Raw genomic sequence first — 17,210 nt, 5'->3', positions numbered from 1 at the left:
CAAGGAGCAAATCACATTATCATACACATTATTTATTCATGTATAGTCTATTTATGTATTGACTTAGACAAACAGAGTTGTTGCTTGCATGCAGAAAGACATACTGCAATGGAAAGAAAGTTAAACAAGCTGTTATTGGAGCAGGAGGGCATCCTGAGGCTGCATGATTGCTTCTTGTCAACATTGTAGTAGTGTACAGGACTCGGTGAGACATTGCAATGGGATACTCTGTTATAAGGTGAGACACTGGCCCCCTGAAATGTAATTGCGCTGTGTCAACTTTGTGGTGAATCACGGCCATGCATTTTACTTTGGGTGTGGGAAATGGACGGGGCTACTACTCATTCCTCTTGCACTTCTGCTTACATTTTCTTGGCTGAGTGGGCGGTAGATGAGTTATATTGTCAATAAGGTTGAAACTGATTAAATAGTGGCCTGAATGTTGAGCAACGTGGCCCGTGGGTACTGGACAGAGACATATCACATTACTGATTTCTGATTACTGGTTAGACTTTGCTAGTAGAACCACTACTCCTCAAAATGTACCTCCCTGCTGTGGGCCTGCACAATTAAAACTCAGATATCAAATCAGCCTTGATTGCAGTTTCCAGAACAGTGCCTGCTTACAACTGCATTACCATACAAAAACATTAACATCATTAAGCAAGAGCAGCACAGTGGTCATTATGATGGATTACCAGTCTCAAGCAAGTTTCAAAAATCTATAAGCTTTATTGAAATGAACAGAAACCAAAGGCCGCCTATGGGGTTGGAAGTCACCCTAACAATGTATTGCATGATTTACCAAAAGGTCAGCAGTAATGTGATCTGTAGATAAAGGATAACACATGCAAAACCAGTGTTTCTGGTACTTGAACTAGACGGATTTGAAAAATTCTGAACCTATCCTTTCAATGCTAATGTTTTAGACACTAATGCTCGTCTCAAAATAAACAACGTTTGGGCTTTGAGTTTAATTCTTGACCCTGAAAACAGCTGGATAAACTATAACACTATTTGTGTGAATCTTGATGGTATGGTGACTTTAAACGTTTAACGAGTAGCATTCAGTCAGAGCAGATAGAGAAAATATGAATGTGTGTGAGAGCTAGAGCAAGTGTTTGTGCATGAGGATGATGAGATGAGGATACTTTTTAGAGAGAAAAAAGATTTCTGCAATTTAAGAGCAGACAGCTCTGTTGCACTGAAATGTCTAAGTCATTTAGCATTTTAAAACTCCTATGATCTAATGTCCGCCAATGTGAGGCAAAATTCCTCTTGTGAGTCACAGCCAGGACAGCCTCTGTAGCAGCCAGTGCAGAGGAAGTGAAAATATTTCTAATTAACGTTGAGTTTTCCATTTCAAATCTGGGGCTACAAATGCACAACACTGCCAAATTCAACTAGAAAAATACTCCTTCCTTGAGTTTATCTCCCACCAATGAAAACGTACACACTGTATAATGCTGATACTGTATATGTCTGTGTTTACAGTTCTTTATGGATATCTGTCTGGCTGTGTATATATTGCACAGTCTGGAACTATGAACACAAAGTCTTGCAGTTGTCTAAATTATGGATGGTATATTTACACAGATTGGCCCCCTCGGGCACCTTCTTTTGTTTTTGCTGTGGAGAAACAGAACAGAGCCAAACAGAGACACAGGAGAGAATGATTGAATGAAGAGGAATCGAGAGGTGGTGACAGCGATAAGGAGAGTAAGCCAGAGATCAAACTGTCTGATTGACAGCAGGCAGCACACACCAACCTGCGGATGGACTCCAATGCTCTCTGTCTGTGTTCTTATGCTAGCTGCAGCTCAACAGAGATGAAGTGATATGATTTGAACTCATCTTTTGGGGTGCTACAGTCCAAGTCCATGCGCCGCTTATGTGTTGCTCTGTCAAGCATGTCTCCAGTGACTTGTGAAACCAATATCTTGGTTTCTACCTCCATGCAGCGCTGGGATATGGATCAGAAGAATTTGACTCAGAGGAAACGTTAGCTTAATATGTGTTCCTTTCAGAGCACCTGTCACGGTCAGTGACTCACCAACAGCATACACACTCCAGCATCCAGCAACAAATGTCAGTAAAATCTTAGACAATGCCTTTTCGATTTGCTTACTACTACTTACAGTATAATAGCAGCAATCCACTGTGACTTACAAAGCCAATCTAACGTGTAGCTAAGTGTTCAAGTATCTAGAATCCATGAAAAGCAGTGGGAATGTTGTTGCCATGGTAACAATATGACAAAGCTGACTACTCAGATCTCCCAAAACATACAGCCTTGTTGTTTTTCTTTTCAAGTCAAATATCATTTTTCCAACAAAGGTAAAATATATCAATGTCTGCTACCTCACTAAGTATTTTTTGTGTTTGTGTTATTTATGCCTTTTTTTTAGCAAGATTGTTAGCAGACAGCTCTGTATATTTTGTGTTTCTGGGTATGTATAGCCTGCTCCACACATGGTTAAATACAGTTTCCATCCGCATCATGCATCAACATTAATGACGTCTTCATGAATAGCTTACGTAACAGCAGTAGTCCCCCCTCCTTCCTTTGTAAATTCAGTCACGTCCAACTGGAGCTGCAGCCAAACTGAATAATACATCTGTACTTTTCTAGCCAGACCGCCGCTAGTATTCCACTGCTTTATCTCTCTCTCCGGCTCTCTCCCTCTCTCTCACAAGGATAAGTGTATGTGTTTGAGTCCTTCAGCAGTTACACAGATACCCATCAACAGGTTAGCTGATACTGTTCCAAACACGGCCCAGAAGACAGTGCAGCACATTGCAGAAAACATATCAATAGTGAGACAATTCATACCTTACCTATTAGGAAGTCTGCAAAGGAAAGCAATTTCTACAATCTTAGCACTCTACTGAGGGAAAGATGATAAATGAGGCAGTCAAAGAGTCCAAGTGCCAGACAGTGCGGGGTATGGTAGCATGCTTGGAGCACAAAGGAATTTTTAACTTTACTGTGTCCTAACTGTCTAATGGCTGATAACATATACAGTATGCAGGCCTATCCTCATGCTGCTGCAAGCACTAAAAAAGGAAATGGAAATAGAGGTAGGGGAAAAGGTGGACAAGGTTACAGAAGGCGGGGGGAGTAAGGTTAGGGATGTAGGCAAGAAAGGAAGGACTCATCACGAGGGTAAGCTGAAGCCACCAAGACCATAGAGCCACAAGCAAAAGCATAGGAAGCACAAGGAACAGGGTGGTGGTGATAGGGGGTTGCTGACTTGCAGTCTGTAGCTGAGTAGATCACTGTATCGTCATGAATATGAAACATTTAAATCTCACATAGTTTTCAGGACAGGAAGATAAGAGTTTCACCTTGTTTGCTCTATAAGGCCAGGTGAAGTGGAAGCACATAGTGAAATTGCCTAGTCATTGAACTCATTAGGGCAGCAGCTGCCTCTATCTGTAACCCCTTTTCTTTTGCACTTTGTTTTGGTCTGTGCATGCGCCTCAGGGTGGAAATGACCGAGTTAATGGTTTGGGGAAGGGAGGAGTAGACAGGAGCTACAGATGCTATGCTCCTCAGTCCAACATACGGGGTGTGCAGCAGACACACATAAGCACACATACATACACACTCACACAAACACACCATACTGGATGGGAGCAGAAGGGCCCAGGGAGAGATGTCCTCCTGCAGGTTCTCTATAGGCAAACATGCCCTAGGCATTTGGTCTTATGCTATACCCAAACATACTCACTAGCACTCACACTAGCATGCACGCACATGTTCGTGCACACACACACACACACACACACACACACACACACACACACACACACACACACACACACACACATATACATACATGCTAGGAAGGACCAGAAACACGACAGATGCTCTCAAAAAATGGGACAGGAATGAAAGAGAACTTAGTTTGGAGGGGCGGAGAACTATCAGTTCACACAGAATATGAGAGAGGGGGGAAAACAAGATGGGAGTGGGAAGGGGATACGAGGAGCATCAGCAAATCAAAACAAGGGGAGGGTGCAAACAAACCTTCTGGCTCTGTGCTCTCTTTGTGGACGGCTTGCTTCAGCGGGCAGCAGAAGATTTCGTGACACTTAGCACGAAAGGGGGACCCTTTACTCCTTATATCCGCAGAATGGATGGAGTCCTGCCGTAACATAATGTACTCCTGGGTACCTGGGGCAGCGTCATCCTGGACTGCGGTGGTGCCATAACAGAATGAACTGGGGTTAGAAGGCTCACAACACACAGAAACAAAAGAAAACAACAACACAAGGCAGAAACACAGGCAAATAAAAATACATCACAAATATAGCACAGCAATATCTTTAAATAACAGTAGGCTACTGTAGTGAAAGAGGGGGAGAAGGAAGAGAGAGGAGAGGGGGACAGAAGAGAATATGAAAGAAATAGATAAGCTTAGATCAAGAAGCTCACAAAACAACTCAAATTAAAGACAACTAACAACAGTGGGGGCACAGTTAAATATATCCTTGGTCACTGAAAAGGAAAAGTGACAAAATAACAAAAAGAAAGGGTAAACGGAACAACAGTTCAAAGTTCAGAATCAGTGTTATGGCAGGCTTGTAGCAGACACAGAACCACGTACTACTGCACTAAATGAGGTGACTGGGCTGGTAGAGGACTAAGAGGTTGTGGGATTGCAAGGTAGGCGTGCAGTCTGCTACTATCCAAGTCGGCATCACTGAAACTGATCGACTGACTGTCTCAGGTGGGGAGTGATTATGCCCCCCGCCCCGTTCACCACATATCTGCCCAATTTACTGTATGAGTAGGCAAGCAGATGCAAAGGCATGCACAGGCCTCCAGGTCACACTGGAGTGGCCAGACTTGCTTTTATGAAGTCATGCTTAATGTAAGTGATGTTAAGGAGAGCATCTAAACCATCAATCTGCATATGTGTCTCTAGGAATTCTGGACTGGGATCCTGTGAAAAAGCCCTGTGTTTCTGTCTGTATGTATTGGATCTTCTGAATCTGTCCTCTTCTGGGTCCCTGCTTGACTTTGATCACTGACCTATTTTCTCTAGGTTGATGGATTAGCTAAAAGTGAATCAGCCCAAATAAACTGTATCTTCTTTCTCTAATGGATTTGAGTGGCATGCCTCGCTCTGACACATTTACTACTTAAAATGACTATAGAGATGGCTGTTAATCTGTAGCCACTATTGAACTACTACAATACTTAATCCCGCCTCCATTTATGACAAGTGTGACCAACATAATTATTTTCAATTTTCAGTTTTAACTAAATTCACCATAAAAAATGGCATCATGAATAGTGTTAAAAAGTGTTACACATGTAACTCACGAAACATTTTTACAGAGAGAGTTGGTCTTGATGACCTGATATCCTCTGTTCTCGTACTCTGATAATATCACAATCTTGTAGTGCATCTAAACCTCAGGCAGCTTTTTCAGAAAGCTGAAACATGAATATATTACATTACTGCCTCAATTTCTACCCCCAGTAAGAATACTCTAAACTGCTACATATAAACTAAAACATTATGTAGACAGACTCCCAGACAATGACTTCCATGCACAGTATTTTCACACAGAGCGCATATGGTGGCTTCTTTACATTAACAAGATCAAGAAGCACACAGACCTCTTTTCCCCATTGTGTCTAAAACACAAACAAGAACAAGACCACATGTATTAGAGGCTGATGGGTGCAATTGAAATTGTTTTAAATATTCCTTAAAATGACAGGCAGAATCAGAACATACCGAACACTGGTAAAAACTACAAATGTACAAAAAACTGTGTGGTAAAACTTACTAATTAGAAGTTAAAGGCACAGTGACTGAAAACAAAACCAAACGAGACTTTAATCAATATCTATGCTTACTAAGAATGTAAAGCAAAGGTTTATTTACTCTATGTTAACATAGTTTTATGAATGAATCCTGAAACAATTTGACTATACTGCTCTAAGGACGAGTGGGTAATAATCAGACCTGCGTGGGTGCAATGTTTCCAGTTGCAAACTATAGTAAATTTCTGCACTGTATTCATTTTTTATTCACCGACATCCTTTTCAGAAGCAATTCAAAATAAAGAGCCAAAACGTAACTGCTAATGATTGGCTGTAGATTTACTTTTATTAATAAAACCCTTTACACACATAAAAATTAACTCAACTGTGTTCAACTGTTCGCTCTAATTGCGTACGGTATGCCAAATAAGCCTGGCAATGGGAGTAAGGTGGCACACTCAACAACAACAACAATCATCATAAATAAATTGAGAGGGGGAAGCATTTTATTGTAGGGCATGCATATACTATGCAGACCCTGCCTTAACAAAACAGAGAAATACCTTGTCTTGACATACAAATAAAGAATTAGAGACTTGAACTTACAAAAGAAACAGCCTCTCAATGCCTCTAAACAGTCATTTAATTCTGGTTTTGCAGAGCCATGGATAAATTAACTAGAGATAGGTGGTCATTGATAAAGATGCCAAGTAGACTGTACAAAAGATTATTGATGGTTGTCTCCTACACCGAAACAAAAGTGAACTCCCTGAACTGTTATTGATCATTTCAAATCATCAAAATTTCTCCAAAACCAATGTATTTCTTTATATGTTTACTATTTATTTATGTGTTGTATTTCTTTTATAGTTATCGTATGTCAGGGATTTGAAGAGGCGACCTTATCGCTTCAGTGTTCAATAACAGGTCAGTGTATATCTAGTGATTCTAAAGTATTGTATCAGATTTAAGTTTCATAGTAAAACTGAATTGAGAAACTTGAACTGCAGATGAGATTGATCTGGAGGACACCATGTTCAACTGATTAAAACTGACAGGTGTTGAGTTGGAGACCTAACTTTCTGAGCTGCATATGTCTTTCAAAAACACCCCTTTAGCAGGGCCCATAAACTGGGCCACAAGCCCTGAAGACAGATCAAAAATAAATTATCATATGCCAACAAGAGAAGCTCCACTATACAGTAGGCCTGCCATTGCCTGACACAAGATCCCTTCGCCTGCACGAAAGGCAGCAGGTAATGAGTGTCCCAAACCCAATGCAATTAATCACCACATGCCTTTTCTCCTCCGGGACTTATCAGTATCTCTGTGCCTCCTTCAGGCTCCTGGATAACCTACTACATTAACACCTCCCCACCAGCAGAACGTCCTGAATACCCCACAGATACTATCCATCGCAGCCGGGGCAGGGCTGTTGCTACTGTACCGATAATTTGCCCTTTTTATAATACCTTTAAACACACAGGGAGAGAAAGAGAGCGCGAGAGCGAGCGCAACACTGAATAGAAAAAAGTTAAATATACAAACTGTCCAAAGGGTCAAACTGCTTACTGGCACTAACATTAATGCACTCTGCCATTGTTTCCTCTCAGTCGTCCTCGCTTTCTTGTCAGCTCATGTTTAAGTATCCCTAACTGAGCTCATAGCCGCGGTAGACGATGTGTGTGTCAAAGACGGGGAGAAGAGATTTTCAAACTTCAACAAATGTCTAATTCCAGCTGACGTTAATTAATGAACCCTCTAACTGCGGGCTCATCTAAAGTAATAAAACTGAGTGACGGCATAAAAAGAAGGTATTATTGGAGCAAAACAACTGAGCCCCTGTGACAGTGGAATTTGTTGTCGTAGAAAATAGTCACACATGGGTATCAGTAAATCTGAAGTCAAAGAGGGAATGTGTTTTGCACCATTTTTACTACAGCAACTGTAGCAAAAATGTGAGCATATAAGTGTCTTAGAATAGAATTCGTAGAATAGAATTTGAGCACCTACAGTAAAGAATCTGAGAAGGTGTTTGTGGGAAAGAAAAAAGAATTCTACAAGTTAGCAAATCCTAAAGCATTTTTTTTTCTGTGACTTCAAATTACAGCGGGGCTAAGAGGACAAACTGAGGTGGCGGTGGGCACCATCTTTTACAGCCTGTCTCCTTCATCCTTGCCCCAGCCTTTATTGAAAAACGCATATTGGGATTGAAGGATGCATGATGAATGACACAGCAGGGCCTAGAAGCAGCCACTCAGAGTGAGCTGTCACCCAGGTTCATGATTGTCGTGATCTACAGGCACCAGTGTTGCCACACTGGACCTTCAGCAGACTGCAATAGATGTCCTTGCCCCTCTGACAGGAATCTCATCGTAAGGAGAAATGGTACAAATAGAAGGGGGGGCGTTAGATGCAACTTGCTTCGGTTAGTTGCTCATCTATTTAAGGCCTCTTATGAATGTCAGGGCATGTTCAGGTTTTATGGCAACAGTGTGGGAGATGCACTCTGTGCTGTGGTGAACAGGCATAATGTTACAAAGCATAATCAGTGACACCCAGGCTCTTGTTCAAACGAGGTTCAAGGACGCATGTAATCAACTGAAGCGCTGTCAGGTCCAGATAAATGAACAACACTTCCGTATATTAGGTGCAATCTGCACAATATACTCAAGTCATGGCTTATATCCATCAAGAAGGTGGAACACATTTATCATGACTTGACGAACAGCATGCTCACTAAATTAGAATCAGAATTAAGCACAGAATACAGGTCTGTAGCCTGAGGTTTGTGTTTCGAAAATAGCCTGGCCTCAATGTGGTTTTACAAGGAGCAGAATCTAGCACATTGTCTTCTGGGATACCTTCAGTTCAATGTGGCTCCATCTCAAGAAAGAATAGTTTTATTTTGGTTGTAAGTCACCTTGCAGGCAGCAGAAAATAGTGAGTCGAGTTGAACTTGAGGTTTTCTTTGAAACACAGAATGAGCTTGCATTTTTATTCATGTTCTTTCATCCGTCCGAGCACGCTCTCACTCTCTCTTTGTCTCTTTCTCCCTGTTGTTCTTTGTTCCTTCCTTTTTGTTTAAACTGAGGTGCCATAGAGTGACATGGTATCTTAGGACAAATATTGTAGCCTTTTGCTGTCAACACATCCATCGCTAGAAAACAAAGAGGAAATCAGCTGCCTTAATTTAAGGTCTCACTGTATCCATGACCACACCTTAGTTAAGGCTTTTGTATATCTACTTTGTTATCTTTCATAATGACTGTTTAGCTATTTGACACTGTATAGCAGTGCAAATTGCAGGATAAAATGTAGCAAAATGTAACCTTTATGTTCTATTTCACACAGGCTCCGCCCTCTACTGGACTCTATGGGTACTACCTCTTCTCCTATCACGCACGTACTCGCCCACTGAAATTTTGCATACTGTAAGTAGCCGACCAATTGGATATCGCTACTGTACATGCGTACCGTATAAATAGCGGTGTCCTCACTGCTCAGCATCCTTTTTTCTTCAGACAGACGGTGAACTGACCATTATATGAAGTGCACGGCCCCCAATCGACGCACTGATCAACTGCTCGTTTGCTTTGGTGACGGTGCGATCGGTAAAGCTCTATCCAAGAAGCGCCTAGCCGGATGGCTTTGTGACTCAGGGTGTCCGCGGGGTCTTAAAAAGTCTTAAAAGGTGATAAATCAATTTTGCGAAAATTAAGGCCATTAAAAAGTATTAAAGTCTTAATTGCCATTAAACAAGGTATTACATTTTGAAGATATTTTTTTCAATCTGAAAATTCTGTTTGTCCAAAAGTTTGTTTGCTAAAAGTGTAGATGAACTATTTATAATGCATAGCCAAAAATACTAGACAGGCAGTGAGTAGCGACTGTGTGATTAGTTTCTGTAACGTTAGGTGCAGCGATCTTCCGTGCGCCTATTTCACTCTTAAAAGCTCCAAAAAATAGATCCATGCGAACCGGAAAAAGATTTATGTATACAACCGACCGTAATTTCCCACCCCGCCGGACCCGCAATGTTAATCGTCCAAAACATAGTTGGAGTGGCGATCAGGAGTAACGGGCTGGTTGGTCCAGTCGCTCTGTGACCACCTGAACAGCCCCATTCCTGAAAAACAAGAGCGAGATGCGCCGCCAGCAGCGGAATCGGTAAGACAGGAAAATTCAAGGAGCGTGTGGGTTTGGCTAACGTTAGCCGGCTATTTAGCTAAATCAGTGCCGATGCTCTCGTCAGTGTCACTTTTTGTGAACAGATCAATCACAGCCTGGATAGAGCGTGCTGCAACAAACTTTATAAACGTTGAACTCATTGTTCTGCATAAACGGTTATGATTATTGACGAGTTAGTAGCCTGCCCAAAATCAAGGTTGGAGACTATCATGTAGCCTAGAGCATTTTTCTTGCACAAAGTTAATGAATAAAAAACAACCCCAAACTGAAACAGCTGTAATTTGAATTAATATTATACTAGTGGTAAGTTATATACTATTATATGAAATTATATTGAATATAGTAACATAATGAATATATTAATATCAAACTTAAAGTTTACTATTACATTAACAATATACTTTTAATTTAATGTTATAATATTAGGCTATACTAATGCAGTCATTTAGACTAGTTCCTCCTCCAGGTTGTGTCTGTGCTACACCGCCTACACTACTTACGTTATTTATCACTCAGTTTATTCTCTTCATCTTTGTTCCCTCCTGGCCTATTTGAATTTTGTTGTATTGATCAAGTGTTCGATTAAAGTTATCACATGTATCATTGCAGGCAAGCTCACATTATCTAGTTTAAACCAACTAAAACACAAAATTACACTGTGTTTCACATGATTTGCTGTAATGTTTCGTACATAAGCGTCATAGCTAATGTAAGACGGTGGCTTTTCGCAGGAAATCTGACCAGTCCTTCTGATAGAAAACAGTTGGCCATTACAGGCTGTTATAGGCAACTGAGAACGTTGGTGAATGCCTCAATTTTTAGGTGGCGTTACAACCTGATGACATATAGGCAATAAATATGTTATCAGGCAGGGAAAGACCCACCCTCGGTGGTCCGGGCTCACTCCACACGGGGTGTGGCTGTGTCAACGGCCCTCTTCAACGGGGTGAGCGTCGAGGAGATTTGCAGGACATCGTGGTCTTCACCATGTCCATTTGTGCATTTTTACCTCTTGGACGTGTCTGGTTCCTTCTCAGGATCTGTGCTCGCAGGTGCGACTCATTATCTGTGAAGAAGGAGACTGGTGTCTACCATAGACTACCGGTTGTCGGGGAAAACATTTTTTACACTGACTGTGAATTCCCTGTAAGGGGTCAGGACAGTTCAGGGTTTGGATCTGGCTGGATCAGATCCGTCTTGGTCATGCCAAACCCCTAGCGGTCTAGTGACCTTGCTATGGGGTGGCCCACTGCCCCGTCGCTTAGGATGAAGGCAGCTTAGGGACTGTGGCTGGTGACCTGTGGCTGATCGTGTCAGTGAGGTGAGCTGTGGCTTGTCATCGGGCTCCACCCACTGTACCCATAAAGTCCAGTAGAGGGCGGAGCCTGTGTGAGATAGAACGAAGGTTACGATATGGTAACCCCAGTTCTATTAGCACAGGCGGAGCCCTCTACGATGGAGCCCTGCCGCTCCACCGCCGTCTGCTGAAGGGGTGGTTGGATGCTGAGCAGTGAGAACACCGCTATTTATACGGTACGCACGTACAGTAGCGACATCCAATTGGTCGGCTACTTACAGTATGCAATATTTCAGTGGGCGAGTACGTGCGTGTGATAGGAGGAGAGGTAGTACTCATAGAGTCCAGTAGAGGGCTCCGCCTGTGCTAATAGAACTAGGGTTACCATATCGTAACCTTCGTTTTCAAATAAATGTTTGCATGTTCCATTGGTAATACAGCATATTAAACTTTGGCAGTCTAATTATATTAATATGAAGATGGCATGATGTATTAAAGAGCAAAAGGAAACAATTTCCACTAATGCTGGCAATTACTCAAATGCAGTACAATGGGGTCACGCTCAAGCCATGCATTCTATTCAAAAGCGTCAATACACTAGAAGCTATTACCACCATTTAGTCCACCTATTTATTCATCTTGTGGATATAAGAAATGAAGCTATGAATCTGGGCAGTCCACCAGTTTAGTCCACCTATTTATTAAGCACTCAAATGGTGTTAGAAACAAACTTCCTCTGAATAACTGTGACCATAAGAGGTTAGTGGTTTCATACTCTTACAACAGATGACCCCATTGAGTGTTGGGGTACATAGAAAATAGCATTCTACAGAATAGAAAACCACCTTTTAGACAGCCATAGTCTCATCTTAAATTCATACATCTATGTGTTGTTATTTATAATCAAATATAAGAAACTACAGTTTTGACCTGTCTTGCCAGTTTGTGGGTCTAACATTTAGAACTACTTTCTTCATTCATTCATTTTACTTGGAATCGTAATCTAATTTCCACCCAAATGCTTTTGTTTTTTTTTGCTGTTTCACTCATATGACGCAAGTACATTAGAAATTACACCTCGTTTGCTCTTTAAGTCCCTTTCAATGGACTAATTACTAAACATACATTTAAAAAAAAAAACTGTTCTTGTTTCACCTTTTCACCCTGAAAACATATTTGGCACAATAATTTTATAATGGACGTTTAAATTCCTGGAATGAATCAGTTGGCTTGAAATATGCCAAGCTGAGAAAAATCAATACACACACACACACATCCACAAAATACTGAGTGGCAGCAGATACAATGCAACACACAAACACACATGCAGACATAAAGAAGCTCATGAACAGAATCATTTCTGGCATGTTGAGCCAAAAGTCATCGGCGTCAATTTGTAATGCACTGGGGATACCTAGAGCGTCATAGTTCAACGCAGTGGGAGAAGCCCTGTTGTGTCAGTTTGAGTAAGGAGGTGGTTGGGGTGGATGGAGGGCCAGAACCCGGATTTTGAACTAGAAGACCGGTGTGAATATTTTTTATTTAAGTTAGGTAAGTTACGTAAATTGCATAAGTTACGCAAGTGACATTAGTTAACTTACGTGTTAACTGATGTACATAGTTATTTTAACCCAAACCATGATCTTTTCCTAACCTTAACCAAGTACTTTTTTATGCCTAAACCTAACCAAATTGCAACGTTTAACAACTTTAATAACATGCCTTTTCAAAATGGCAATGTTTCAAAACGCTAGCGTTTTATTTTGAAAGTGTAACCAGACGTTGCATATGTATTGTTGCTTACTTTACCAGACATTGCGTATTTGTTGTTGCTAAGCATTGCTAACTTTGTCAGTGCCAAATCCGTACTGCCTGCCGGATCCATTCTGCACATGCGCAAAAGTGGTTCTGTCGGTCAAAGAAGGTTACCGCAAATCTGCCCATTCAAAATGTTCCAAATCAAGATAACAAAATGTTTTTTAAATCGCTGGAGATGAAACTGTTCACTATGGTTTAATAGGAATATACTTAGTAGATGAAAAACCTTATTCAACAGTACATTTTTAATTTCTAGTAATGACAACAATGTAGCAGCACAAAGGAGGCAAACCCTAGCTGCTAGCACATCAGTGATGAGTCGGAGTGAGAATGTGTTGTGTCTGTATTGTATGTCTTGTAGGTCCTGCTCATAAAAGACAGTAACCTTCGCAAGAGAACAAATGAGCCTGTAAACACTAGGGGTCGACCAATAATATCGTGGTCGACATTCAGCATTTTTCCAATAATCTGCATCAGCCATTTTAAAAATAGATATCCGATGTAATTAATTAATAAAAAAAGAATGCACCAGAGCGCTCCTTTGGCTCTGGTGCAGCCGCCTCTCTCTGTCGGAACTCACCCCTCTGTGGGATGGAGCAATGTTCCACCCACAGTACTAGCTGATTGGTTACAAGTCACAAGTAATAGACTATCAACACTAAATATAGTGTGGAAGTAGCCAATAGAAGGAGCGAGCCATCACGCTGCAGTACCTCCCCTCCTCTTTCAGCAGAGCTACACACACACACACCGAGCGGAGCGGATCGTGTAGATTACACAAGTTGATCATAACTATTCCAGTTACATTAAAGAGGTGGTATTATGCTTATTTTCAGGATCAAAATCCTATTTATAGGTTGTACCAGAACAGGTTTACATGGTTTAATTTTCAAAAAAACACCATATATTTTGTCATACTGCACATTGCTGCAGCTCCTCTTTTCACCCTGTGTTGAAGGCTTTGTTTTAGCTGTGGAGTGATACATCTTGTCTCTAAATGATCTTTGTTGGGAGTTGCACATGCGCAGTTCCTAGTTAAGGACTATTAGCCAATCAGAAGCAGAGAAAGGCAGGTCAGCGAAAAGACAGTAAACAGCTTCGATTCAGCTGTAGGCTACATGTTGCCAACCAGGTTGGTAATATGGACTGGAGCAAGAGTTTCAGAGTAGTGAGTTATTAATCTGTAACAAAAGTATCTTTAATCCGTAAAGTTTTAACTGAGCTCTGTCTCTAAACAAGTAACAACTTCCTGTCCATTGACTGCCTGGAGGGTAGCTAGTGTTTGGAAGGGAGGGGAGAGGTGTGCTGCAGCTCAGTGTTTTTCCACCGGTGTTTTTGAGGGCGTGTCGGACTAGTTGCTCAGCGAGCATTATGACACGTATTTTCATTGTGATGTCACAAGAAAGGGAAGTAAAAGCTGGACTACAAATGACCTGTTTTCAGGCAGTTCAGAGCAGTGTTTTCTGAGAGAGATGGGAACTCCCTTTGGGGTGGACTTGGAGCTTTTTCACTTTGCAAACCTAGTACATGCACCCCAAAAAGATGTATAACTCAATAAAGGAGAGGGAAAAGGCCAAAAACCATAATACCACCTCTTTAAGTAAGTGCAGCAAAACCAGCAATACATGCATAAATTTTAATCATTTTAACAGGGCTGACAATTTTGTCTAGCAAGCAAACACAGGTCTAAAACTAAATGTTATCACCAGAGAAAGTGAACAGCCAACTCCTAATACGCTTTTTCAAAGTACACAGTGCCGTTGGTACGAGTCACTCTAGCCTTGTTGACAGGTCGCCATGGTAATGACTTGTCAATCATAGATAATCCCACCCTGAAGCATACTCTGCTTTATGGTCTATTTTTCTCTAATTGGGACCATAATTTACTAAATGAGCATCACGTTGTATTGAAGAAGATTTGAAATTAGCAATTGAGACCATAAACTCATTATGAAAGTGTTTACTGAGGTAATAAATCAGGTGAGAAGTAGGTTCATTTTACCATTATTTCCAATGGTACTGGACTTCTTTTTGCAACTAGGAGAGTCGCCCCTTGCTGGCCGTTCGATAGAATGCAGGTGGGTTTTACACAAGTACATGTGCTAGCTTTGCTAATAGCTAGTTTGTTATAAACAAGCTAAAATTAAGTCTCTCTCTCTCTGTAGCCTGTTTAGCTGAAATGCTATGTACCTTACAATTTAGCAACTCCTTGGAAACTCAGCTGCTTGTTGAGACAAGCCAGCTCCTCTCTACTAGCAACAGAAGAGGGAGGAGGAGGGCATGAACAAGGACTGATACTGATGTCTATGTTCTTCTGTCTGAACTTCAGTTTATTTTTTTTTCAGTTTATTTAACATGTTCCATTTGTTCCAGTGAGATATTGATTTTATATTGTTACTTTGCTGCTGTATACTTTACTTTTGTTGCTGCTCTGAAAACAGTTATAATAAAATATTAAATTTGATTAGTGTTCTGAAATTATTCTTTTTTAATTATTTAGTAATGAAACACCAATAAGAGTATAGATAAAGAACAGAACCAATAAATAGTATCAATAAAGGTATCAATAATATCGTAAAAAATTAAAATCAATACAAAATAAATGGCAGCCAGCAAAAACAAAGTTTATGATAATTTATCAATCATAGTTAACAAATCCATCTTTGGGATGGATCTCAAATTCATTTAATTTACTATTCATAAAGGTTAAGCATGACAATTAACTTTAATCTTGTTATAAGTTTTATGCTGGAGTTTGTGTAAAATTTTGACACCAAGATTAAAAATTTTACAGCAAATTTATATCCGTTCCACATATCGGTCTAATTGGATACTAATAATCTATTATGGGATCGGGCCGGCAAAAAAACATATCTAGTAAACACACAGACATATAACTTAACTATTAAAAGATTGTCATGCACACAAGCTCCATCCTTATCATGGATTCAAACATTTCATGGATATCATGTCAACAGACAGGCATCAATCACATAGTCCTGCTAAAGCGGATTAATGCTAAGGATCCCTTTCACGGCAATTAATAGCTGACAAGAGCAAATGGGATTGTAAAGCATATACTACTGCCTGCCGATCATTAGGCCTTTGAGATTGGGAAGACTGAAGCATTGTGGGAGGAGGTTCAAGTGTAACAGGATCAACATATCCTGAGCAGTAAATGACACCAAGTAGCTTATGATATGATATGTCAAATCCGCTCCAAAGTCACACATGATGCATATGTGTTCGATTCACGTTGATTCCGTGCCTGCTGTCAAGTAATAAGGTTACAAAGATAGAAGGATGTGTTGTCTTTCATCTCACTATTAGCTGACATTGTGTTTTATGAGGTTTAGTTCATCTCCTGTCAAGGATTTTAATAGGAAACATCTGTCTTGTTTTATATATAAGACGATTAGTGTCAACGACCTCCTCCACAAAATTATTATGAACTAAACCCTCCAGTGCTCAGTCCGCAGGTGCACTTCAGAGTGTGTCAGTTAACATTACAAAATAAGTAACATGACCCACCAACATGTGTTTCCATACTGCGCATACAAAAATACACAGTAGACACAGTGTGGTTATATATTACCTGATATATTAAATTGAATAAATTCCAGCACTTCATGGCCCCAGGGAAGAGCGCCACAGACTTCAGAGGCAGCTGCGATGCTGTCTAACAGCAAGATGAGATTGTAGTACACCACACCCCTGTCCACCCTCAAACCTCATTCCCCACTGTTTGCCATCGTGTCTCTTTGCCACTCGTTGATACGAGCACGATGCCATCAAACATAATGAGCCAGGATGTGTTCACACACATCTTTTGTAATGTACTGCATGGTCCTGACTCGAACTGGCGACCTGGGGTACAGGCTAACAAGGAGGCTAAAACCCATGGGCGCTAGCGCATCTCTTAAGGTGTCTGGGAGTGAGGTTTACTCACTGCCCAGCCTAGCTGGCTACCATTACACACTGACACTGCGTTAGCCACTCCTCCTGGCTCTGAGTTGTTGTTTTTGTTCCGCCCCAGTGGATTCTTACCAATGCCTTTAGGAGCACTAGATTTTTTTCTCTCAACAAATATGCCAAGAAAATTTATTTTTATAAAAGTTA

At 40.8% G+C, this 17,210-nt stretch overlaps 1 protein-coding gene across 3 annotated transcripts in view; it reads right to left on the bottom strand.

Annotated features, from left to right (window-relative positions):
* fgf13a (fibroblast growth factor 13a) overlaps positions 1–17,210 on the bottom strand; it is a 108,071-nt gene that overhangs the window by 52,488 nt on the left and 38,373 nt on the right. For 2 of the 3 annotated variants that reach the window (XM_038698904.1, XM_038698903.1), the window contains exon 3: positions 4,034–4,201. The exons of the other annotated variant lie outside the window; for it this stretch is intronic. In XM_038698904.1, coding sequence (XP_038554832.1) covers positions 4,034–4,201 — 168 coding nt within the window. The remainder of the gene's footprint in view (positions 1–4,033; positions 4,202–17,210) is intronic. 3 annotated transcript variants of the gene reach the window in all.

This window comes from Micropterus salmoides, unplaced genomic scaffold (assembly GCF_014851395.1).
Source record: "Micropterus salmoides isolate LMB-PRFRI ecotype aquatic unplaced genomic scaffold, ASM1485139v1 Ms_hic_scaffold_5, whole genome shotgun sequence".
Taxonomy (NCBI): Eukaryota; Metazoa; Chordata; class Actinopteri; order Centrarchiformes; family Centrarchidae; genus Micropterus; species Micropterus salmoides.
This window is presented reverse-complemented; position numbering and strand designations above follow the sequence as displayed.